General features: G+C 36.7%; 2 protein-coding genes across 16 annotated transcripts in view; one reads left to right on the top strand and one right to left on the bottom strand.

The window, feature by feature from the left end:
• The window catches only part of CASK (calcium/calmodulin dependent serine protein kinase), a 217,900-nt gene that overhangs the window by 93,790 nt on the left and 104,046 nt on the right, over positions 1 to 20,064 (top strand). For all 13 annotated transcript variants that reach the window (XM_040545500.1, XM_040545497.1, XM_040545503.1 and 10 more), the window contains exons 4-5: positions 5,777 to 5,854; positions 8,026 to 8,098. In XM_040545500.1, the coding sequence (XP_040401434.1) occupies positions 5,777 to 5,854; positions 8,026 to 8,098 (151 nt within the window). The remainder of the gene's footprint in view (positions 1 to 5,776; positions 5,855 to 8,025; positions 8,099 to 20,064) is intronic.
• On the bottom strand, positions 14,355 to 18,556 carry GPR82 (G protein-coupled receptor 82). Of its 3 annotated transcripts, none has more exons than XM_040545517.1 (3): positions 17,301 to 18,556; positions 16,759 to 16,828; positions 14,355 to 15,610 (listed from the first exon to the last, which is right to left on the bottom strand). In XM_040545517.1, the coding sequence occupies exon 3, from the start codon at positions 15,575 to 15,577 to the stop codon at positions 14,594 to 14,596; it is 984 nt and encodes a 327-aa protein (XP_040401451.1). In that variant the 5' UTR covers positions 15,578 to 15,610; positions 16,759 to 16,828; positions 17,301 to 18,556; the 3' UTR covers positions 14,355 to 14,593. The 3 variants fall into 3 exon arrangements, with proteins under 3 accessions (XP_040401451.1, XP_040401449.1, XP_040401450.1); XM_040545515.1 differs by having other exon boundaries at positions 16,759 to 16,855; XM_040545516.1 differs by lacking the exon at positions 17,301 to 18,556 and adding an exon at positions 17,008 to 17,104 and having other exon boundaries at positions 16,759 to 16,855.

The following is a 20,064-nucleotide window of genomic DNA, read 5'->3' on the forward strand; positions in this document are numbered from 1 at the left end:
CCAGTTATAGTTTTATTTTTAAATGCAGTCTGAGCTAGAGTCCTTCGTCTTTTATATAGCTTTACCATACCTCTTTTCTTTTTCATACTTTCATACTACATGATCTAGGATAAAAATACAATGCTTGAAGTTAACTTTTAAAAGCAAAATCAGAATAGTTCTATATTTTTCACACCAAAACAGGTTTCTGTGTTTACCAAAGAAAACTAAAGTTTCATGTGCTTCTAGATTAAAAGTTCAGGCCAGACATTCAAAATATCCAATGAATTGAAATATTTTCAAATGCATTTTGAAAGCTTACGGTATACTCATCTAAGTCATTAAACTAGAGTTTCTTTCTGCCCTGACTCTAGTTGTTTAAAAATTAAAATTTAAATCTGAGGCATCTCTGTATGTGCAGGTTTTCCCTGTGGACTGAAAGGGAGCCCAAAGTGACCAACTGTAATTTTAAATACCTTAAGGCAACCAAATTCCGACAAGTATTAAATATTCTGAGCATCAAATTTTGTGACCTAAAGACATATTGACAAATGTGAGTTTTATGATATAAAGACATAGTAAAACTCACATTTTCATTGAGTTTGTACTGGAGGGGTTTTTTTGTCAATTAGCAATTTGTTATATATATTCTTTACATTGTAGACTGGTTTCTTGTGGACACAACGTTTAGGCAGTTACCTGGTCTCAGTATGCTGCTTCTCTTTTCATATCTGATGGCCTTTGAAGTAGTGACAGATTACAGTCAAAGGGATAGGAGAATTTAGATAGCTTTCCTCAACCGTAAGCTATATCAGATTTTCATCTTACCTTGCTTGATATTTTTTCTCGTTCATTTGATGGACAGGAGTTAATAGAAAACCAGAGTTCATTAGTTTTGATGCTGAAAGAACAATCTTTGAGGGTTTCCCTGGTGACAAGACAAGACTTGAAAATCAGAGGATTTTTATCTTGGGTGGAATTTTGGCTCTTTCTAATAAATACCAAAATTTGTCAGAGAAACTGAAAATTCAGTGCATTTCGAAACATTGATGCATTGAAATTTCTGCATTTATTATAACTTTAATTATCACAGTCTATTGATTTTTTTTAAGTTGCAGTATTTTAATAAAAACTTCAGAAGACCCACTTTTAAGCAAAATTAACTCATAGAAGCCAATGTAAAATGTTAAATCATATAACTTTATTTTCAAGAATTTACATAAACCTGAAATAATTCGCACAGTGTTACTGTAAAGTATTTTTGTATGGCCTCCTGATACTGGCTGACATGGAAATTTTCACATTAGATTGGAGTCTGGATTAAATTAGACTTCAGGTCTAATTTACCAACACCAAAATCAGTGTGTTTTTTTTAAGGATGCATATGTTCTTTCTTTACTGCTGCTTAGTAATCAGGTTGGACCACTGCTATGAAAACATTAGTGTCAAAGAATACCTATTTAAAATTACTTACTCCTCCTAAGCTCATCATCCATACTATGGTATATGAATTGAGTATTACTCAGTGAGTGATTTGTTATTTGTCACTCTAACTGGAATGAGCTTATGAAGAGCACTGAAATGCATCACTTAGCTACCTGCAGAGTTGAAAAAAATAAAATAAAATACTGAAAAGCCTTTAAAACAGTTGCTGGGAAGGTAACTCAGGAATATCACTTCTTTATCTGGAACATGCTAAACCCTGGATGCATGGGCAATTTATAAGAAATAAGTTTCTATACTTTTTTTTACTGTATTTTAAAAGTTGATTTCTGGAAGTTGAGTTGTAGTAAGTGAAGATGACAGGAAGGAAAAAACGCCATTGTGCACAGACCCTTAACATGCATGGTGCAAAACTCAGTAAACACTGAGTAGGAGCAATACACCATCTTTTTTCTTTTTTCTTTTTCTTTTTTTCTTTTTTTCTAAGTAATAATGTAATTACCTTAAGCAGTACTTCTTTGACTTTCTTAATGAAATAAAGTTAAGTTGTAGGCTACATCTTATTGGTCATCTGCAAATTCAAAGCTGTAATACTCCAGTACTAAAAGACAGAACTCAGCTGGAGTATACAGTCTGGTGTAAACTTGCTGGGCAGATTGCAACTCCTCATCATGTTTGTGCAGAATAGTAGGAAAGCATAGAAGGTGAATAGCACCACTGATCAGAGCTATGGAAAGAAACATTTATCAAAAAGGGCTGAGACCTAGGCACACTTCTCCAGCTAAAACTATGGAAAACTCGAAAGTGAGATATGGGAAATTGAGAGACGTAGTTGATACTGATACCTAAAACAATTCAGATATGTTGTTCTGGGAAGATGTCTGTTTACTCACTGTTCAGAATTGCTTTAGCTGGCCCTGTCAGTTGAAGTACCAATTCACCAAGTCGGTTTTTGTAGCTTCCTGAGTGCCCTCTACTGGTACCGGCTGATTCTCTCTCAGATTGTGCGCTGTAACTTGATCGCTTTACCAATTTTTTTGCATCTTCAGCTTCTGTCTTTAGCATATATATATATATCTTTGTGTGTTTAGTTTAATAAGCTTCAATCTAACTCACTTTTTTTTAATTTTACTTTGTTTCAGCTTTTACGTGCCTAATGCTGATAATCCTTAAAATGCCTTGAGGCATCCATCCTTGAAATTTCATTTCATCTGTATCACAAAACTTTAATGCTCTTGCATCACATATGCCTTTCAGTTTCTGAATTGATGGAGTCTGGGGCCATATCCTTTTCAGTGGTGCCCAGTGCCAGGACAAGAGCACTGGGCACAAAGTGGAGCCCAGGAGGCTCCCTCTGAGCACCGGGCAGCCCTTCTGTGCTGTGCGGGTGAGGAGCCCTGGCACAGGCTGCCCAGAGAGCTGCGGGGTCTCCACCTTGGGGATCTCCAAAAGCCGCCTGGGCACGGCCCTGGGCAGCCTGCTCTGGGTGGCCCTGCTTGGGCAGGGCTTGGAGCAGGTGGCCTCCAGGGGTCCCTGCCAGCCTCACACATCCTGTGATGGTGTGGGGGGGGAAAAAAAAAAAAAAAGTGTTTGTGATATTGCTGAGTTCTTAGTCTACTAATACACTGAATTTTCTGGTTGTTTTTGTTTGTTTGTTTTATAACCAAGGCTGACTCCTGTTTTTGCAGCCTCATCTAGATAATTTAATAAGATTTTTAGATAAAATTCAATGTCATTGGGGTGATACAAGCTATATCTATCTATCTATCTATCTATATATATATATATGAAGAAGATGAGAAGAGAGCTGGAGCATGTTTGTGCTTTGAGTTCATCTCATGGAATTAAACTTTGAAATATTACCACTGATGGCCTCTAGCCGTTTTTAGTCTAATTATAATTTAAATTAATTGAAACATATTTGTGAAAAAAATTCAAACTGCCACTTCATGTTTAAAAAAAAGTACATGAAGCATGCTGGTATGTATATGTGGGAAGTAGAAATACATGTTAAAAGACCATTCTGATTATAAGCATCTTGTTTAAAAGAAAAGTCAGGATAAAGGAATGACACTGTTGACTTGGTGTCTCAGCAACTATTGATACTGCTAACAACCTTGTGTGCCTCTGGATCTTTAATCATCTGTAGTTCATAGCAAGTTGGAGTGAAATTAGATGCTGCTGCTTTATTAGAATGACAGCTACTAATTTTTAGTAGTTAATTGCTCAGGTTTCAGTTTCATTTCCCAATTAGTTGAATTGTTGGGAGGAAGGGTTAAAAAGGAAGCTGATATGGGTTGTTTATTTTCAGTGAGCTAGCTAAATCCAGATTTATGTTGTCCTCATTGAACCTCGCCTTGTTGCTGCTGTGAGGTGCCATGTATAGCACAACAGTGTGTTGTCTGAGTAATATTTAGCTATGTATACAGATAAGCTTTATGAAATTGAGCAAGACAGGAAAAACTGCTTAGAAAAAAAAACTAAAGACGATATATTGATGCAGCAATGTGCAGTCATTGGTAATCGATATGTGGAGTCTGCTATATCTGAAGATGCTCAGAGGGCTGGAGCTCCTCACCTACGAAGACAGGCTGAGGGAGTTGGGGTTGTTCAGCCTAGAGAAGAGAAAGCTCTGGGGAAACCTTACAGCGGCCTGCCAATACCTAAAGGGGGCCTACAGGAAAGCGGGGGGGGGCTCCTTGTCAGGGGGTGTAGGGATGGGACAAGGAGTAATGGCTTTAAACTAAGAGGGTAGGTTTAGATTAGAGGTTAGGAAGAAATTCTTCACTCAGAGGGTGGTGAGGCACTGGCACAGGCTGCCCAGAGAAGCTGTGGATGCCCCATCCCTGGAGGTGTTCAAGGCCAGGCTGGATGGGGCCTTGGGCAACCTGGTCTGGTGGGAGGTGTCCCTGCCCATGGCAGGGGGGTTGGAACCAGGTGGCCTTTAAAGGGCCTTTCCGAGCCAAAACAGTCGGATTCTGTGATTCTATATCAGGTGCTGAAATAACTGGCCAGGAATTTTTTTCCTCCAACTTAAATGAATATGCATTTCATTTGGTCACCAGTCTCTCTTAGAGTTGCCAGTACTCTATCTACACAATAGTATATATTTGGCATGGGGATATATTTTGTAGCTATTCAGGAATTCAAGCTTTTGCACATTGCTTGTGTCTCCTTAAACAGAAGCTTCACACTTGCTGCAGGTGTATAAAAAAGCAAAAGTTATTGTATGCTGACATTCTGGATGGCTTACAGAAAGAGCCTTGATGATGTCAGCTTTCTAGATGCCCTGTGAATTCCTTTTTTCTTTCTTTCTTTCTTTCTTTCTTTCTTTCTTTCTTTCTTTCTTTCTTTCTTTCTTTCTTTCTTTCTTTCTTTCTTTCTTTTTTCTTTTTTTTTTCCCTTGAGTCTTTGGTAGAGAGGAAAAATAAAAGGTGTGAAGACTGACACTGACAGATGTTACATTTGACATTTCTGCAAGTGCCATGTTAAATGTAAACTACATGTGATTTTATTGTGTGTTAACTCTTTTTACTGTTTCCTTCCCCTCATCAAGCATTGAACATTCTAAGATATAAATCTATTCTACATTATTTACAGGGAAAAGAAAAGGAGGACAGTTTATGCCACATCAAGCTGCTTTGGTTTTAGAGAAAAGGTAGTCTAATTTTAGACTCAGGACTATGGAAGTAATATACCTGAATCTGCATGTTATCCCTACCCATTGTGGGAAATTAGTTTATCAGAAAGAATACAGACAGTTACCAGAGCTAGTAATACAGTGTATGTGGTGTCACAGTTTTCAGGTGCTTTCAGGGAGGCTGTAAGGTGTACAATATCTTCTGGTGTTCTTAATTATCCTTATGAGAATGCTGACTGGGAAGATTATACTACACTTTCAGAGTATTTTTGAAAGTCACCATTTAAAATACAGTTTCAGTAAGAATTTGTGTATCTACAATTTTTTAGAGTTACATTTGTGATGTTTTTAGGAATGCACTTAATATAATATCATGCTTTAACTGTTAACTTGCAGAGCTGCTTTGTACAGGGCATTGGCCTTCTGCTGTCTCACCCACCTTGTTCAATGAGCAGTTTAAGCAATAGAAGAAGTGTTTGGTTTTGTTAATAAAGTTTTGAGAGACAAGAGGAACGTGAAAAGGTTAACCTGTGGCAAGCCATATTCTGTTAAATAACCTATTAAATGACATTTTATTCAATAATGCATTGTACATTTATCCAGGGTATTTTATATGAGATTTACATATGTGGAATAAATAGATTTTTTGGAGCAGTTTTATGTAATTGATTGTAGTTATCTGTCTTAAGCATTTTTCCCTCTTTCTACCTGCAGTATGGATGGAGCAGATCTGTGTTTTGAAATTGTGAAGAGAGCAGATGCTGGATTTGTGTACAGCGAGGCTGTAGCCAGGTATGTATTATAATTTTAATTGTTTCCACAGCATGAATGGAAGAGAAAGGACTATATTGTTGCACAGTCTGGTAGCTAAAAGTAGAAATACTGTAAATATTTCTGTTTCCAAATCTGAATGTTTATTGCAATAATTAGCATAATAAAAGAATTTCTGAGCATTTTGTCATTTACTGATTGTGTATTTGGATGGAATTATTTAATAAAATAGTATTTCGCATCCACTATTTAATTTTGTCTTTTTGCCTTTGGATCTCATATGATGGCATTAGGTGACTTATTGGCTGTACTAGTTGGACTCATTTCTTCTTCCTTTTTATATATCACTTTATATATAAAAGTCACTTAAGCTTCTCACTTACCAGGTGATCTAAGATCAAGGTGTATAACATTGTACAAGGACAGCATACTCCATGCCCTAATGGCATGAAAATTAAGCTCAAAGCACGACTTTCTGTGTTTGTTTTTCTAGTCATAGATTTTTAGCATCATAGGAGTCAGACTGGAAGAGGTCTCTATTTAAACTTCCTGCTGAAGGCAGGGTCAGTGTTACATCTGAATCATGTTGCTCAGGACTTTGTCCAGTTGGTTCTAGAAAGCCTCCAAGGATAGGGATTCTGCAGCCTCCCTGGGCAACTTGATGCTTTGTGTGTGTAATGATGTTCCTAGGGAAAAATGTGTTCTTGTAACCAGCTGGAACCTACCTTGTTTCAATTTATTCCCACTGTGGCTCAGTTATGGACTTGGCTCCATCATCTCCATAACTCCTCTTAGGTACGGAAATACTGTTGCAAGGTCCTCTCCTAAGTTTCCCCTTCTCCAGTCTAAACATTTGCTTCCCCTCAACCTCTTGTCAGAGGGTATGTGCAACCCCATGTGCATTTTGGTGTCTGCTGAATTCACTCAAGTTTATCAGCATTTCCCTTGTATACAGTAATTTGGGTTCAGTCTAACGAGAACTTCCCTTGAAGAGTTTGTTATGCTCCTGGCTGAGTCAGCTCAGGATGCTGTGGGCCTTGATAGGGTGCTAGAAGACTTGCTAGAATACTGACTTGCATGAATCCTACTATCAACCATTTATCAACCCTTTCCAGCAGAGCTGCTACTCAGCCAATACACTTGCAGCCTGTATCCAGCATGTACCTTTGAAGTGGTTAGTCTGTCCCAAGTGCAAGATGTTGAAATTGCCCTAGTTGAATTCTGTGAGGTTTCTGTTGGCCCTTTCCTCTAGCCTTAGACCTTCTAAGGGCAGCTCTGCCCTCAGTGTGTGTACTGCACGTAGAGTTTGGTGTCATTCAAAACTTCGTGAGGATGTATTCTGTTTCTTCAAGGTCATTGATGAGATATAGCATGATAAATATCACCAAAATGTTTCAGAATTTATAAGTACCCTAGAAACATAATACATGCAAAAGAACATGAACATGATTTTATGAAATATGTACACAACAAATTAACATCAAGTCAAACATCATGTTTAACTTTTTCAGAGTGAAAAAGGAAGAAGGTTTCCGGTTTTTACACTGAGCATATAAAATGTGTCACTGAAATCTTTTAAATCCTAAAACTGATCTGGTCACAGACTTGTTGAGGTTGGAAGGGACCTCTGGGGATTATCTACATCAGCCACCCTGCTAAAATCAAGGTCAACTAGAGTAGGTAGCTCAGGGTCATGTCCGGCTGGATTATGAATATCTCCAAGGATAGAAATTTGACAACCTCTGGGCAACCTTCTCCAATGTTCAGTCTTCCTCACAGGGGAGAAAGAAGGTAGTCTTCAATCTGCGTCAGGAAGTTCAGATCTTGGTTCCATCCCTTTCAAATCAGGCACCAATACCACTTTTTTCCTTTCAAGGTTCTGTTATAAAAAAAAAAAATTGAAGGGTTCTGAATCCTTCATCATATGAAACAAATTGTTGAACATTTGAAACCGTTATATAATAGAAAATACAGATTTTTCTTTCCTCATTTGTCACTTTGCTTCAATCAGAAAAATCCCCCAGCTTTATATTTTATTATTCATTAAACATAAACTCCTTTCTACTAAATTCTGTATGCAGTTAAGTTGGTTGATTATTTTTATATGGTTAGACTCTTTAAACTTAGTTTGTTATACCTGTATAATAATTTTTCCTGCAGGTTTGTCATGTATGATGTCTTTGTTTTTACAGTCATTACATGAGACAGATATTGGAAGCTCTACGTTACTGTCATGATAATAATATAATTCACAGGGATGTGAAGGTAAGGTGTGGGTTTTTTTCCCTCACTGCATTAATGCAAGCTATTAAATTTTGATCATTTTTGTAATTTAGAAGGGGGTGCTGTACAAAAGGAAGCTATTTGCTGAGCACGTGTTTACTTTCACTGTGTCATGAGATTAAAATGTCTCTAATTCCATCAACATAGAACATTAAGGAAGTCTTTGTTCACCTATTAGATATGCATTTGATTGCAAATTGCTTTAAAAGTCAGTTTGATTTCTAGTTCTTGAATATTCATATAAAATCTGCTTGCATTTATTTTCTTGTTAGGAAAAGGTGTGTATAAATTAATTGCATAAATTAAACTGGAATTAGTAGATTAATGACAATTTTGATAGCACAATGATAGTATTAACTTAGGCTAAAACTCAAGGCGTGCATCCTTAAATGCAACAATATTGTAGCACTATCAACTTTTTGCAAACAGTCTTGAACATTTATTAGTATGAAAACTTTTCTACTATGAACAAGTTTGGGAGGAGGAATACGGTCTTTAAAAACAATGTATATACATTCTGGTTTTGAGTTGGTGAATTTTGTAATATTTCTGTGTTTATTTGTGGAACTAGCTTATCTCAAAGTACTGTAGTGTAAGTAATTGGGAGTTTTAACCCAAATGTTTCTGTCTCTCTTCAATTTGAATACATATTCTTTTTTAATTTCATTGTCTTAGATAACTGTTCCAAGTTGTCTTCTCTAAGAGTTTGTTTTTATCTAAACTGTGTCAAATGCTATAGGAATTAATGAAAATTGTAATGAGCTCTGATGGTGTGGTTTGCAAAGTGAATCCTGTGTTCTAGTGAAAAAAGCAGATTGGGAGAGGGTATGCTGTGTTTCAAACACAGGGTGATCTGTGAGGGAAGAGTGTGTGGACACTGAACTTTTTTTTTAAACACACATTTGGTCTTGCATGCACGGACATTGCAGACCTTTCACCAGTTTCTTTTTCCTTACCCTCTACAACCAGGGAAATTATAATATTTAATAGGATTTTATTTTATTTTATTTTTTAAGTTTGGTATTCTAAAAGTCATTTCTTACAGCAAATTCCAAAGATGTCCTCCTAATTGCTGGTAGAATATCTGAGCTTGTTCTGTTGTGAAGATTCTGTATTGTTCTCGTTGTTTGGGTTTGGTACCATGTGAAAATTTTAGTATGGACACCATCTTTATGTTGTTTTGTCTTCCTGAAAGCTGTATGTGTTCTTCTTGGAACATGTTTGTACAAAAATATATTTTAATTTCAAGGGCCTCATTCCTTGAAATTAAATGCATAAGCTGTAAAGGCTGTAAAATGTGAATGTATTTTCCAGCTTGTCCAGACTCTGAAAACTTGAAAATCGCTGTTTTTATTAAATGCCATCCTTAGAAGTAGAACTGTTCAGTTACATGATTAAGAGTTTTTTAATCTGTTGCTGAAAGTATGCTAAACCACGTTGAACAATGTTTAATCCTAGCAAAAGCTGTGCAGAAATATTGTAACTACAAAGCTTGGGTATAGAATATTAGTAAGTTAACTGCAGTTTCTCAGCTCTAGATGTCACTGTAGACAGTGTTTTGAAAGGAAGTAGGGTAAATTTCCAAGTTGTCTGAGTGAATGAAAGTGAACAAATAAAAATCCATAAGGTTGATGTAATCATTCTGCATTTTTTTCCTCTTAAGTTTTCTGTGAATGTTGTTGTAAACTGCAAAATGTATTCTGCAAAATGTACTTTGCGGTTTAAAAAAGGCGTTCTGCATTTAGCAGATCTGATGCACCAGAAAATTTGCACCTTACAGTCCCTATTGTTAGAATTAGGTGTCTTTGGGGCGTTTTTGTGCTCACTTAGCTCTTGACTGATTAGGAGGAGTTAGATTTGGAATACTTCACTCTGCTGTGGTCTGATGACAGAAACTTCACCTATCTTTTGTAAGTGACAAGATCTAACAAAGCCAACTGCAGCCTATGATAAACTCACATATGCTCCAACCTCACTTCCTTCGCCAGAATCAAAACATGAAAACTTTTACAAGGTGGCCTCTGATTCTCTTAATTTCCTTCCTGTAGTTGTCTTAATTACCTTTCTCTGTGAGACCAGGAATTTCTTGAGTTTCCTTGTATCATTTGCCCCCTCTAGTGTAACGAAAAGCCTTTATAACCTGTGGCCTTTGCTTCCCCTTTAGACAACATGTTCCTGCATTCTCTCACTGCTTAGAAGTTGCATCATATATAAGTAAAGCAGAAAATTCAAATGCAGAAAGGTGGAAAACACAAGACAGCTATGTATCAGAACCAAGAATGTCAAGGACTTTTTCTCTTATTATGGCATGTATTCATGTTCTGCCAACCTGGTGAGATAGGACTCAGCCATTCCTTTTATTTTTCAGAACCTTGTATGTCAGAAACACCCAAAAGATGACTACAGAAAGTAACCACATTGAAATGGTGGTTTTTTCAATACAAAATATTATTACATAATAGTTTGGATACAGAATTATCTTTATGCAAAAGAACAAAAAAGGGGAATGGGAGTAATGCGCCTCTGAAATGAGATGCCTGTCTTTTTCCATGATAAAATACATGCAAGAGTTTGAGTACTATTTGTCACTGAAGTCACACACTTTTATCTTGAGCTGTCAATATTGCACAGTAATTATGATTGGAAACTTTCTTCAAGAAAAAGAAAAATGAATAGTACGTCTCTAACTTCTAATTACAAGGGATATCACTGATCAATGGACTTAAGTTCTATGCTGTACAATTATTTTAATAATTACAATTTTAAAAACTGAAAGGGGCGGATTTGTTATAAATAGCTGAATATGATTCACATCAAATGCTCCCACTATGTTATGTGATTTCCATGCAGTTTGAGTGCTTGCCTATGTATGTAGGATCAGTAAAACAATTGGTATGCAGCTGAAGTCAGGCAAGTTTATTGTCAGACCTCCAATATTTTTATTATAGATCTCTCAGTAGGTATGAATACTTGTTTCCAACAGTTCAGTGCAGAAGCTATGGGGCTCCAAGAATAAAGTACACAATATTTTTCCTCAGTATTTCTTCCAACTGTATTCTTTTTCCCAATGAGTATGTCCCTTTCTGTACACATGCTTCCTATCTCAGAGTCGCCCTTTCTTTGCTTTGTTTGCCCTTTTCCTAGCATACTGCTAGCTAGCTGCTGGGTTTTCAGAAGCAGTTTTGCTGAGAAGTGCTGCTTGCTGAGAATTTATACTGCTTGGCCTGCTGCAGAGCTCAACAGCTATATGGAGGGTACGTTCTCATCAGGAAGTTTTTTTATTCCGCTCACTTACCCAGCCATTCAGAAAAGATGTGTCTTCTGATTGATGAGCTGGCCACCCAAGCAGCACGTATGAATGGGTTAACCAGAAAGGAGGCAGACACTTGTTGTCTTTTAAACTGCTTTGCGAAGTGTGTATTGTGCATGTTTGTTCTAGGATTTTGTATTCCCTGCTATGGAAATGAATTATTTTCTTTATGATTATATAATTCACAAGTCACCTACTAACTTATGAGTTAGCACCAGGATGTCTAAGCATTGCATGAAGTTTAGCATGAGCTATGTTTTGCTGAAGTATTTCTCTGTCTCTCCCTTGTGCCCTTCTGTTTTGGGGGATTTTTCCTCCGTGAACTATTCTATCAAATGCTGGACCAATGTATTACTCAATTTGCAGTTTCTCAATTTGCCTGTACTGCACAAAAGCGTTTCTACTGTTTAAAGTAAGATAAATTGACTTTGATGCAATTCAGAAATGTAAAGGAGACATCACCTTAAACAGACTCCGTAGGAAAAAATTAAAAGTGCATATCATTTTTCAGTAGTGTGTAGAATTGGTGGAATGGGATCTTGCTAATAATCTGCCACAAAGTTACATTTGATTAGTAGTTCCCAAAATTTCATCCATTTTCTGGCCTTTTTGGTAACTTCAACACTAGGGAACAGGTGATTGTGACTAGAAAAGCAGAGAAGAAGTTACTTAAGCCACCAAAAACTCTGTACAGAGAATTATATCTTCAGGCACCCTGCTGAGATAGCCTGAGAAGTGCGTTCACCATAAGAATGTATTTAAGGAAGGGCGGAAGTTGTAGGTTCTTCTTAGGGGCCTGTGCAAAAAAATAAAAGTGCATTGACAGTAAACTGTTTTGCTCACACAGACATACCACCACTGATCAAAACACCGTAATCTAAGCAACACTGTGCTGTCACGCAGACTTAAACTGCTTAGTTGAGACCTGAACTGAGGCATCTTGCCATCGGTTGTGCAGTGCAACGCGCACCCACACAAACCAGCTTCTTTCACTCAAGAACTATTTCCTACAGCATTTTGAAGAGTTAGACCCTGAAGCTGCCCACTTGAGGTTTTCCTATAAGTCATCTGCTAAACATGCTATGGGAATCGTGTTAAAGAAACAATGAATTCTGTTCTCACAAGTAACATTGTATTAATAAAATACTACCTTCCTATGATTCTCTGTCTTTTTCACTTGCCTCTTTATTGAACTTCTGCAGAATACAAAGCAGGTGTCAGATGATATGAATTCTTGGGGTGTCTTCGAGAGAAGGTCTGATATTTTGTGTCTACCGCCGTATGCTGATTTGGGGTCAGTTTAGCGTTCCTGTTACAGAGCTCAGAGTAGAGTTGTTTGGAGTGAGTGATTTTTCAGCTTGGCGTGGGTGATCAAATTTCTCAGAACAGCTAGTATTCTGTAACACTTTCTACACTCAATGGACAACTCATCTTGATCTCAGTTGCAGAGAAGACTATACAAGGGAAAAGACTATTATGTAATCTGAAGTGTCTTCTACAGAAATTGTTAAAAATAACTGAAAACCCTACATAAATCATTGTGGTAGTCTAACTTCTACAGCAAAAAAAAAAAAATCAAAACCATTCCTGTTTTGCACTCCTTTTGTACCGTTTATGATCCTTAAATGTTCATTATTGCATATATTTTGTATACCAGTAAATAATAAGCATGTATGCCTTTCTAAATAGACCATAGAAATTGCCTCACAAGATTAGACTAGGAGTATGGAAATTCTATGTGTGTTTGTTTACTCCCAAAGCAGTTAAAAGTGCAAGTACTCATGGGCTGAGAAAAAGTTTAATAATGGGGGAGTAACAGGGGGGAATAATTTTTTTTTAAATGATGCGTGATGCAGTTGTTCAAACTTGCTGACTGATGCCCAGCCAGTCCTTGAGCAGTGGCAGCTCATCCAGCTCCCTCCCAGTTCTACTGTTAAGCATGATGCCACATGGGATGGGACATCCCTCTGGCCAGTTTGGGGCAGCTGTCCTGGCTGTGTCCCCTCCCAGCTCCTTGGGCAGCCCCAGCCTCTTCCCTGCTGGCAGAGCAGCACAAAAAGCAGAAAAGGCCTTGGCTCTGTGCAAGAACTGCTCTGCAACTAAAACACTGGTGTGTTGTCAACATTATTTTCATCACAAATCCAAACCCAGCACCATACCAGCTGCTATTTACGAAAGTTGACTATCCTAGCTGAAACCAGCACAGTACAGTGTCCTGAGTACACAGAGGCTATGCACCAATAAGGAAGCCAGTGCCTCAGCTATTAACATAGCTGCCATGGATAGGTCTCCGAGAAAAACAGTTCCTGACCAAGCTACAGAGCACATACAAAACCCATTTGTCTCAAACACTAAATCTTAGGCCACCAGAGTTCTCTTCCTGTGTGGATATTTCACCCCTCTAAGTTAGCAGTCACTGTCCAGCCTTTCTCTTCAGAATCACCCTGTTGCAAATGTCATTGCAATGACACTCTGAGCCCATGATAGGAAATGCCAGAGCAGAGTGATTAATTAATTCTTAACTGTGAGATTTCCTGTGAAGGCTAGAATAAAAAATGCATTCCCAGGGGTGGGGGGAAGGGGGGAATCAGCCTTCTACCCATACACTCGTGAGCAAAAAACCACATGTCAATCTTGAATGTGTTTTGTAGTTCTCTTTGCTTGCTTCCTTAAGCCTTTGATATATGATCTACCCATTCCACAGAAAACATCTATGCTTTGTTCTTTCTTGTCTGTAAAGAAAGCCCATGTCCAAAACTTGGGAATACTGGTAACAGAAGAAAATTGTCTTCAGTCTCAGACTGGTTTCTGCCATCTTCCTTGATCGTTTAGGTAGAAAACACTGTCCATAGCTCAGACATAAATGTCTTTTGTTTTGCATGGATAAAGTGGCAGTACACAGCTCATTGTACGAATTACTTGGATTCATTTGGATATACACTTAGGATTTATTATGGCTAATGTTGATGTAGCAAACAAGATCATATTAAAAAATATATATACATGTAATATGTTATTTTATTTAGATATTTGCCATTTCATGTAAAAGTCTGATTATAGGAGTCAAAATGAGTTTACTGTTAGTTCAGTTTTACTAAATTCTTTCCGCATTACTTCACATTGCAGGGGATCTTTTCAGTGAAAATACCAGGTTTATATTGGTGGTGTTAAGGTGTGGATTTTTTAAACAGGTCATACAAACTTTTCTTTAATGTTCTATCTAGTAGAAGGGTTATAGCTGGGTCTACACTACTCCTAGAAACAGCGAGACAAGCAAGGAAATTTTTAATTTCCACTAGATAGTTTAGCCTTGAACAGTCTTCATCTAGAAGCAGTACATAAAAAATTGGCCTAAAAACATGATATGGAAGAAAGCAGACAGTTAAAATTATCTGGATGACAAGAATGTTTCTTTTCACTGTTCTGTAAATCAGATGTTTTTGTCCAATGCAAGTGTTTTTTTGTATTTTACTCAGATGCCTGGTAAGAGAATAGTATGACAACAAAACTGTTACAAACAATAGAAAAAAACAAGCAGTAACAAAAGATGCTGCAATCTTTGCAGTAAATTCACCAGCTTCTACCCTCTTGTTATAACACGTGTAAAATTCTTCCTCAGACCTTGCCTGAGCATCATATGTTATAGTTGCTACCGTTATGCACATTACAATAAGCCATATAAAGATAGAAAAATATTTAGCAAATTTTGGCTGACGGAACTTTTTAAGTACACGTTTGCTGAAGTTTTCCTTAACTGCTTGAGAGTATTGTGCATCATTATTTTTCTTCAGTGTTGCATACTGACTTAAAGCAATTGTACATAAAATTAGAATTGTAACATACATACAGACATGTGTAATGGTAGTTCCAAGGTGGTACGATATCTTGCATATTCCAGATTCATATGTCCAATTATGCCCATTTGCAAAATAGGCAGCCAGGAAAGGCATAGCACTGCATATGAGCAAATTTGCAGTGACAAGATTTACCAGGTAAATGTATTGTGTTCTTCTTGTGGGTATTTGCCTTAAAAATACACAGGCAGCGAGAGTATTTCCAAAACTGCCAGTTGTAAATAGGAAAGAGTAGATGATGGGTAGAGCTACAGTAGTAGCTAATGATGGCTGGAGAACACATGTTGAATTTGTCATTTATGCCGAGTCTTCTTGCATAAATGGTGAGAGCTGAAACACAATTAGAGAAATTATTCTTCTGTAATGTATATCTAGCATCTTTTTTTTAATGATCTTATTTTAACTGTTCCTTGCTTTTCAGTGTTACTAATTCCTATCTTCGACAGATTTTGTGAACAAAAAAAAGCTTTAGTTTATGTCAAAAACAAAGACTTTATGTGCATAGAATCTAATAAAATAAATGAGGAAATAGAAGGTTTAAGCTAGGGTCTGACAATAACTTATGTGGTCTTGGTGTAGTTCTCAATCTCCTAGAACATCTGTAACCTACTTTGGAAACCACTTCTAGACTATTTTGAGTTAAATAAGCAAAATAAATGCAAAACGTTACTGTAATTGCAGAAATGCAGAGGGGTATCCTGTACCTCCATTTAAGTAAGAATTAAACTGTACATGATTCAGGGATCTGTCTGGGTGCATTTATTTTGTACTGTTATCAGTATCTAATGTTACTTTGTTTAGAGATCTAATCTTAGAGATACACATTTTGCATGAATGATTTAGTCATGAACATATGAAACAGTTGCTGAAAAATGATGTATTTCCAAGTTCACTTTTCAATTTATTCTCAATTTCCAGACTGTAAGAAATCAAATCTAATTGGTGTTTAAAGTTCTGTACAATTATAGTGCATAAAAATGTGCCTTTCACTTACTAACCTCTAGTGAAGAGAAATTCTCTCGTATAGATACAAGTTTTGTGAAGTGTATCCAACTTAGCTATTATTCCATATACAAGTATATGGAAAAAAAAGCAGATTTCAAACTTACAGATTGGGAGTAATTTTTTAAAACATCTATAAGCAAATACCAAAGAATATTCTGTGTAACTATGATAAAACGCCTATACACCAAGATAATAGATACATAACAAGAAGTTGTAAAAGTCATATTTAAAAATTATGCTATAGGTCATGTTTGACAACTTGCAAGTTAAACCAACTTTTTTTTGTAGCTGTTGCATCTTTACCTAAGTCCCGTATCAATCGTTGAACCAAATTGTATTAAATTATTTTATTGTAATCAGTTAAATTCATAAAGTAATTGTTGGATTCAGTCATTTAGAAATCTAATGATCATTTTTGTGTGAACGCACAGATTTTATCTGGTGAAACAAAGAAGTAGCACTTTTAAGCTTACCTATGCAAGCTGCAGGCACCTTCCTTTGGAGAGAGGGAAATTTTGTCTTACGTCCTTTTTATCTCCGCTGCTGCAATGAAAAGGATGATATTTAATTCTGGAAAATAAAGTTAAGAAAAAAGTCTTTGTGACATAGGTAGGTTTTCAGAATGTGCACTTTTCTTTGTCAATGTCAAAAGGCAGCTAGGCTTTTAAAGTTCAAACCAAAAATGTCTGTGCAAAAAAGTATTTGCAGTTAGGTCAGGATACAGCTCCATTAGAGAATTAAAAAGAATGAAATAGAGAAGAGTGGAAGAATGATTGTAACAGTCCTTTGGCCATGTAGCTATGGCACAGAAATACCTTAAAATACTTTATATGGTTCTTTCCTCCTATTGGGGGTGGAGGAATTGTTACAGTCATGCTCTTTTAAGACTGCCCACTTCCCAGAATGAAAAAGAAGAGTTGATATTTTATGCGTGAGAACTTATTTTCAGTGCAGTTTAACTGTTTTTCAGTTCCAAGAGTTTTCATGAAGCTGACTGTCTGTTCCTGAAACCCACCTGCAGTAATAAGAGTGTATCCATGTCATATCTTCGTGTCAGTGACCAAATGAACAGATCACTTATGTCTAGTCACATGCTGGATTCTGTGGAAGCAGTTAACAGCTGATGCGTTCTAGGCTTACTAATCATTCAGGAAAACCAACTCAGTTTGTGTCCAAGAAATAGAGTGTTTTACAGAAACCACCCAGAAGGCTACAAAGAATGTTTTCCCTCCTCCGGAAGAAGAGTGTTGATCACAGATGAGTCAAACTCCGCTTAGCTCTGCGGAGCTCGAGACTTCTGAATTTCCTTCTTTCTGATACATCTGTGGTCGTCAGATATGAGTTTTCAAAAGCCTTAAATAAGTTCCTCTATGAGAACAGAGGAGATACCATAAAAAAACTTCTGGAGTTTTACTAAGATTCTTGTTGTGTTTGCTTTGCTTCACATATAAGCACCCACTGTAAGAATCCGAGAATCCACTTTAGTGATCTACTATGGATTTAATTGTTCATTTTTGTTGTTGTTGTTGTTGTTCTAAAATGATGGACATGTATTCTGGCCTTCTATTTAGACTAAAAAATTGATCTCATTTAAGATTAAATTTAAGTGAGGGGAACTTGCTGAGAAATATTAGTAATTAGTTCATAATGCTGTAATTAGTTTGCATGCATATTTTAATTTTTGTTCCTGTTAAGCTTAGTTTTACCTTTTCTTTCAACTTTTGAATATATAATTGTGTTAAAATTTGTTTTAATAGAAAGGTTCTTGTATTAAATATCTAATAGTCTCTTAAGCAGTCTTACAAGTCCTTGTTTCTGTGGTGTTCCATCCAGTTTTAGACACAAGAATACATATCCTGAAAATGTGCTAGAAGGAAATCGTGGTCAGATGCCAAAAGGTGTGAGCAATTTCAGTTAGCAGAGTTTTTTTATTATTATTACTCAGTTGATTATTACCAGTAGCCTGTAGTATTTTTAATTCAGTGCTCATAATTCTTGCTCTGCGAAGAGGTAATGCTACTTTTTTTTCTGATCTATTGTATGATAACAGATTAATACAGTGAATTACAGTCTATCAGACTTCATTTTGCAACTGGTTAGTGAGATGGACAACAAAGGAATGGGATATCGTAAGTAAAAACAAAAACGAAAAAATCAGCAACAACAAAAAAAAACACCAGAAGTATGTCATTAGTTCAAAACTGTAAGCACCTTCTCCATTCTTTTAGTGGACTATTTCCATTCACCTAACCTATAAATGGTTTATTTTATCTAAAATACATTTGATGATACTCAAACAGTCCATGTGCATCTCTTATGCAATTCACTCTTAAGTTCTTCATAATGGTCTTCACTTACTTTCTTCACCTCAATTATTTATATTCTCAGTACTCTTAAACCACGGTTACTTACAATTTAAACTTGTTACTGGATTTTATATGCCAGTAAGCAATATATGTTGCCTTTTGATGCTGTTTGCAGAGACCCTTTTTTGTGGCTCAAAATTGCAAAGACAAGGAAATGCACAGTGAGGAAAGTTATTTCATTTAGCCACTTATAACTCGTACCTAACTCTATTATTTAGTGCAACCATATATGACAGGGTGATCCACATGCAAACCACCTGTTTGCTGCCTCTCCCTTCCATATTCTCAAGATGATAGAAGACAGCCCAATCAACCTCATCTCCTTGTGCCTGTCACAACCTAGATGGAGAACTGTTCCTGCTGCACAACAGGATGTATAGTGGAATGCCAGCAGCTGCTCCTCGTAGGATGGAAGAAGGCAGCACCCCAGTTACCCTTGGTTCCTGTAGCAGTCCCGACGTTCTCTGTGCCATGAAAGGCCCAAGAGATGCACTCAGTCTCTGCAGCTTGATGGATGGAAGGCAACTGCTAGCATAGGGCACAGAAAAGTGGGCACCCCTAAATGGATCCACTATGAATGCTAAGGATGAATCATCCTAAATAAATGTATATCATGCATCAAACGTGCAGCAGCCTTTAACTTGAAGTATAATTTCATGTACTTAGAATTTGATCTATTGGGTGGCTTTTAATACCAGGATAAGTCTCTAAGATGCATTGACTACTACGTGTGCAATCCATGTTTCCTTTCCAAAAAAATAATTTGCCGAGTAGCTTGCTTAGAACTTTGACTTTTGGTGCTTAGTTTTGTTGCATTGTTGGGTTTTGGAGGGTTGTTTTTTGTTTTATGTGTTCGTTTTTAATTAAACATTAAAATCGAAATTTTATTGACTGCATAAACTCTAAGACAAAAGCACTACATGGTATCCGTTTTTAGTTGGACATCTAGATCAGGAGAGTTGGTGCAGACCACCATGGTTCCTCTCTGCCTGTTCATCAGCTCTCCTTGACGGCATGACCTGGTGTGTGTCCAGCCCTTCTGACTTGATATGATGAGGATTTTAGCTCTAAGTCAGTATATGTATTTTATATTGTGAGAAATCCTGATCAAAGTGAAGTCCTCTAAGTTCATTTTTAATTCTACTTTACTTGAATCAAGCACTATACTGAATCAGTGGATATAAAATATTTGGCAGGTCTGAGTTGGATCTGTGTTAGACTTTCTCCTTTTGCTACTCATTAATGATTTATTTTCATCAGCTTTAGAACTGCCCTTGCAGTTCAGCAAAATAGATCAAGAATGAGCATTCTTATGTTGTTTGATGAGTTACAAGTGTATGCAATATAAGTTGCATATTTCTAGCAACTACTACTTTGTAGTATTTCTAGCATCCTTAGTGATATAGAAATTGG

Source organism: Cygnus olor, chromosome 1 (assembly GCF_009769625.2).
Source record: "Cygnus olor isolate bCygOlo1 chromosome 1, bCygOlo1.pri.v2, whole genome shotgun sequence".
Taxonomy (NCBI): domain Eukaryota; kingdom Metazoa; phylum Chordata; class Aves; order Anseriformes; family Anatidae; genus Cygnus; species Cygnus olor.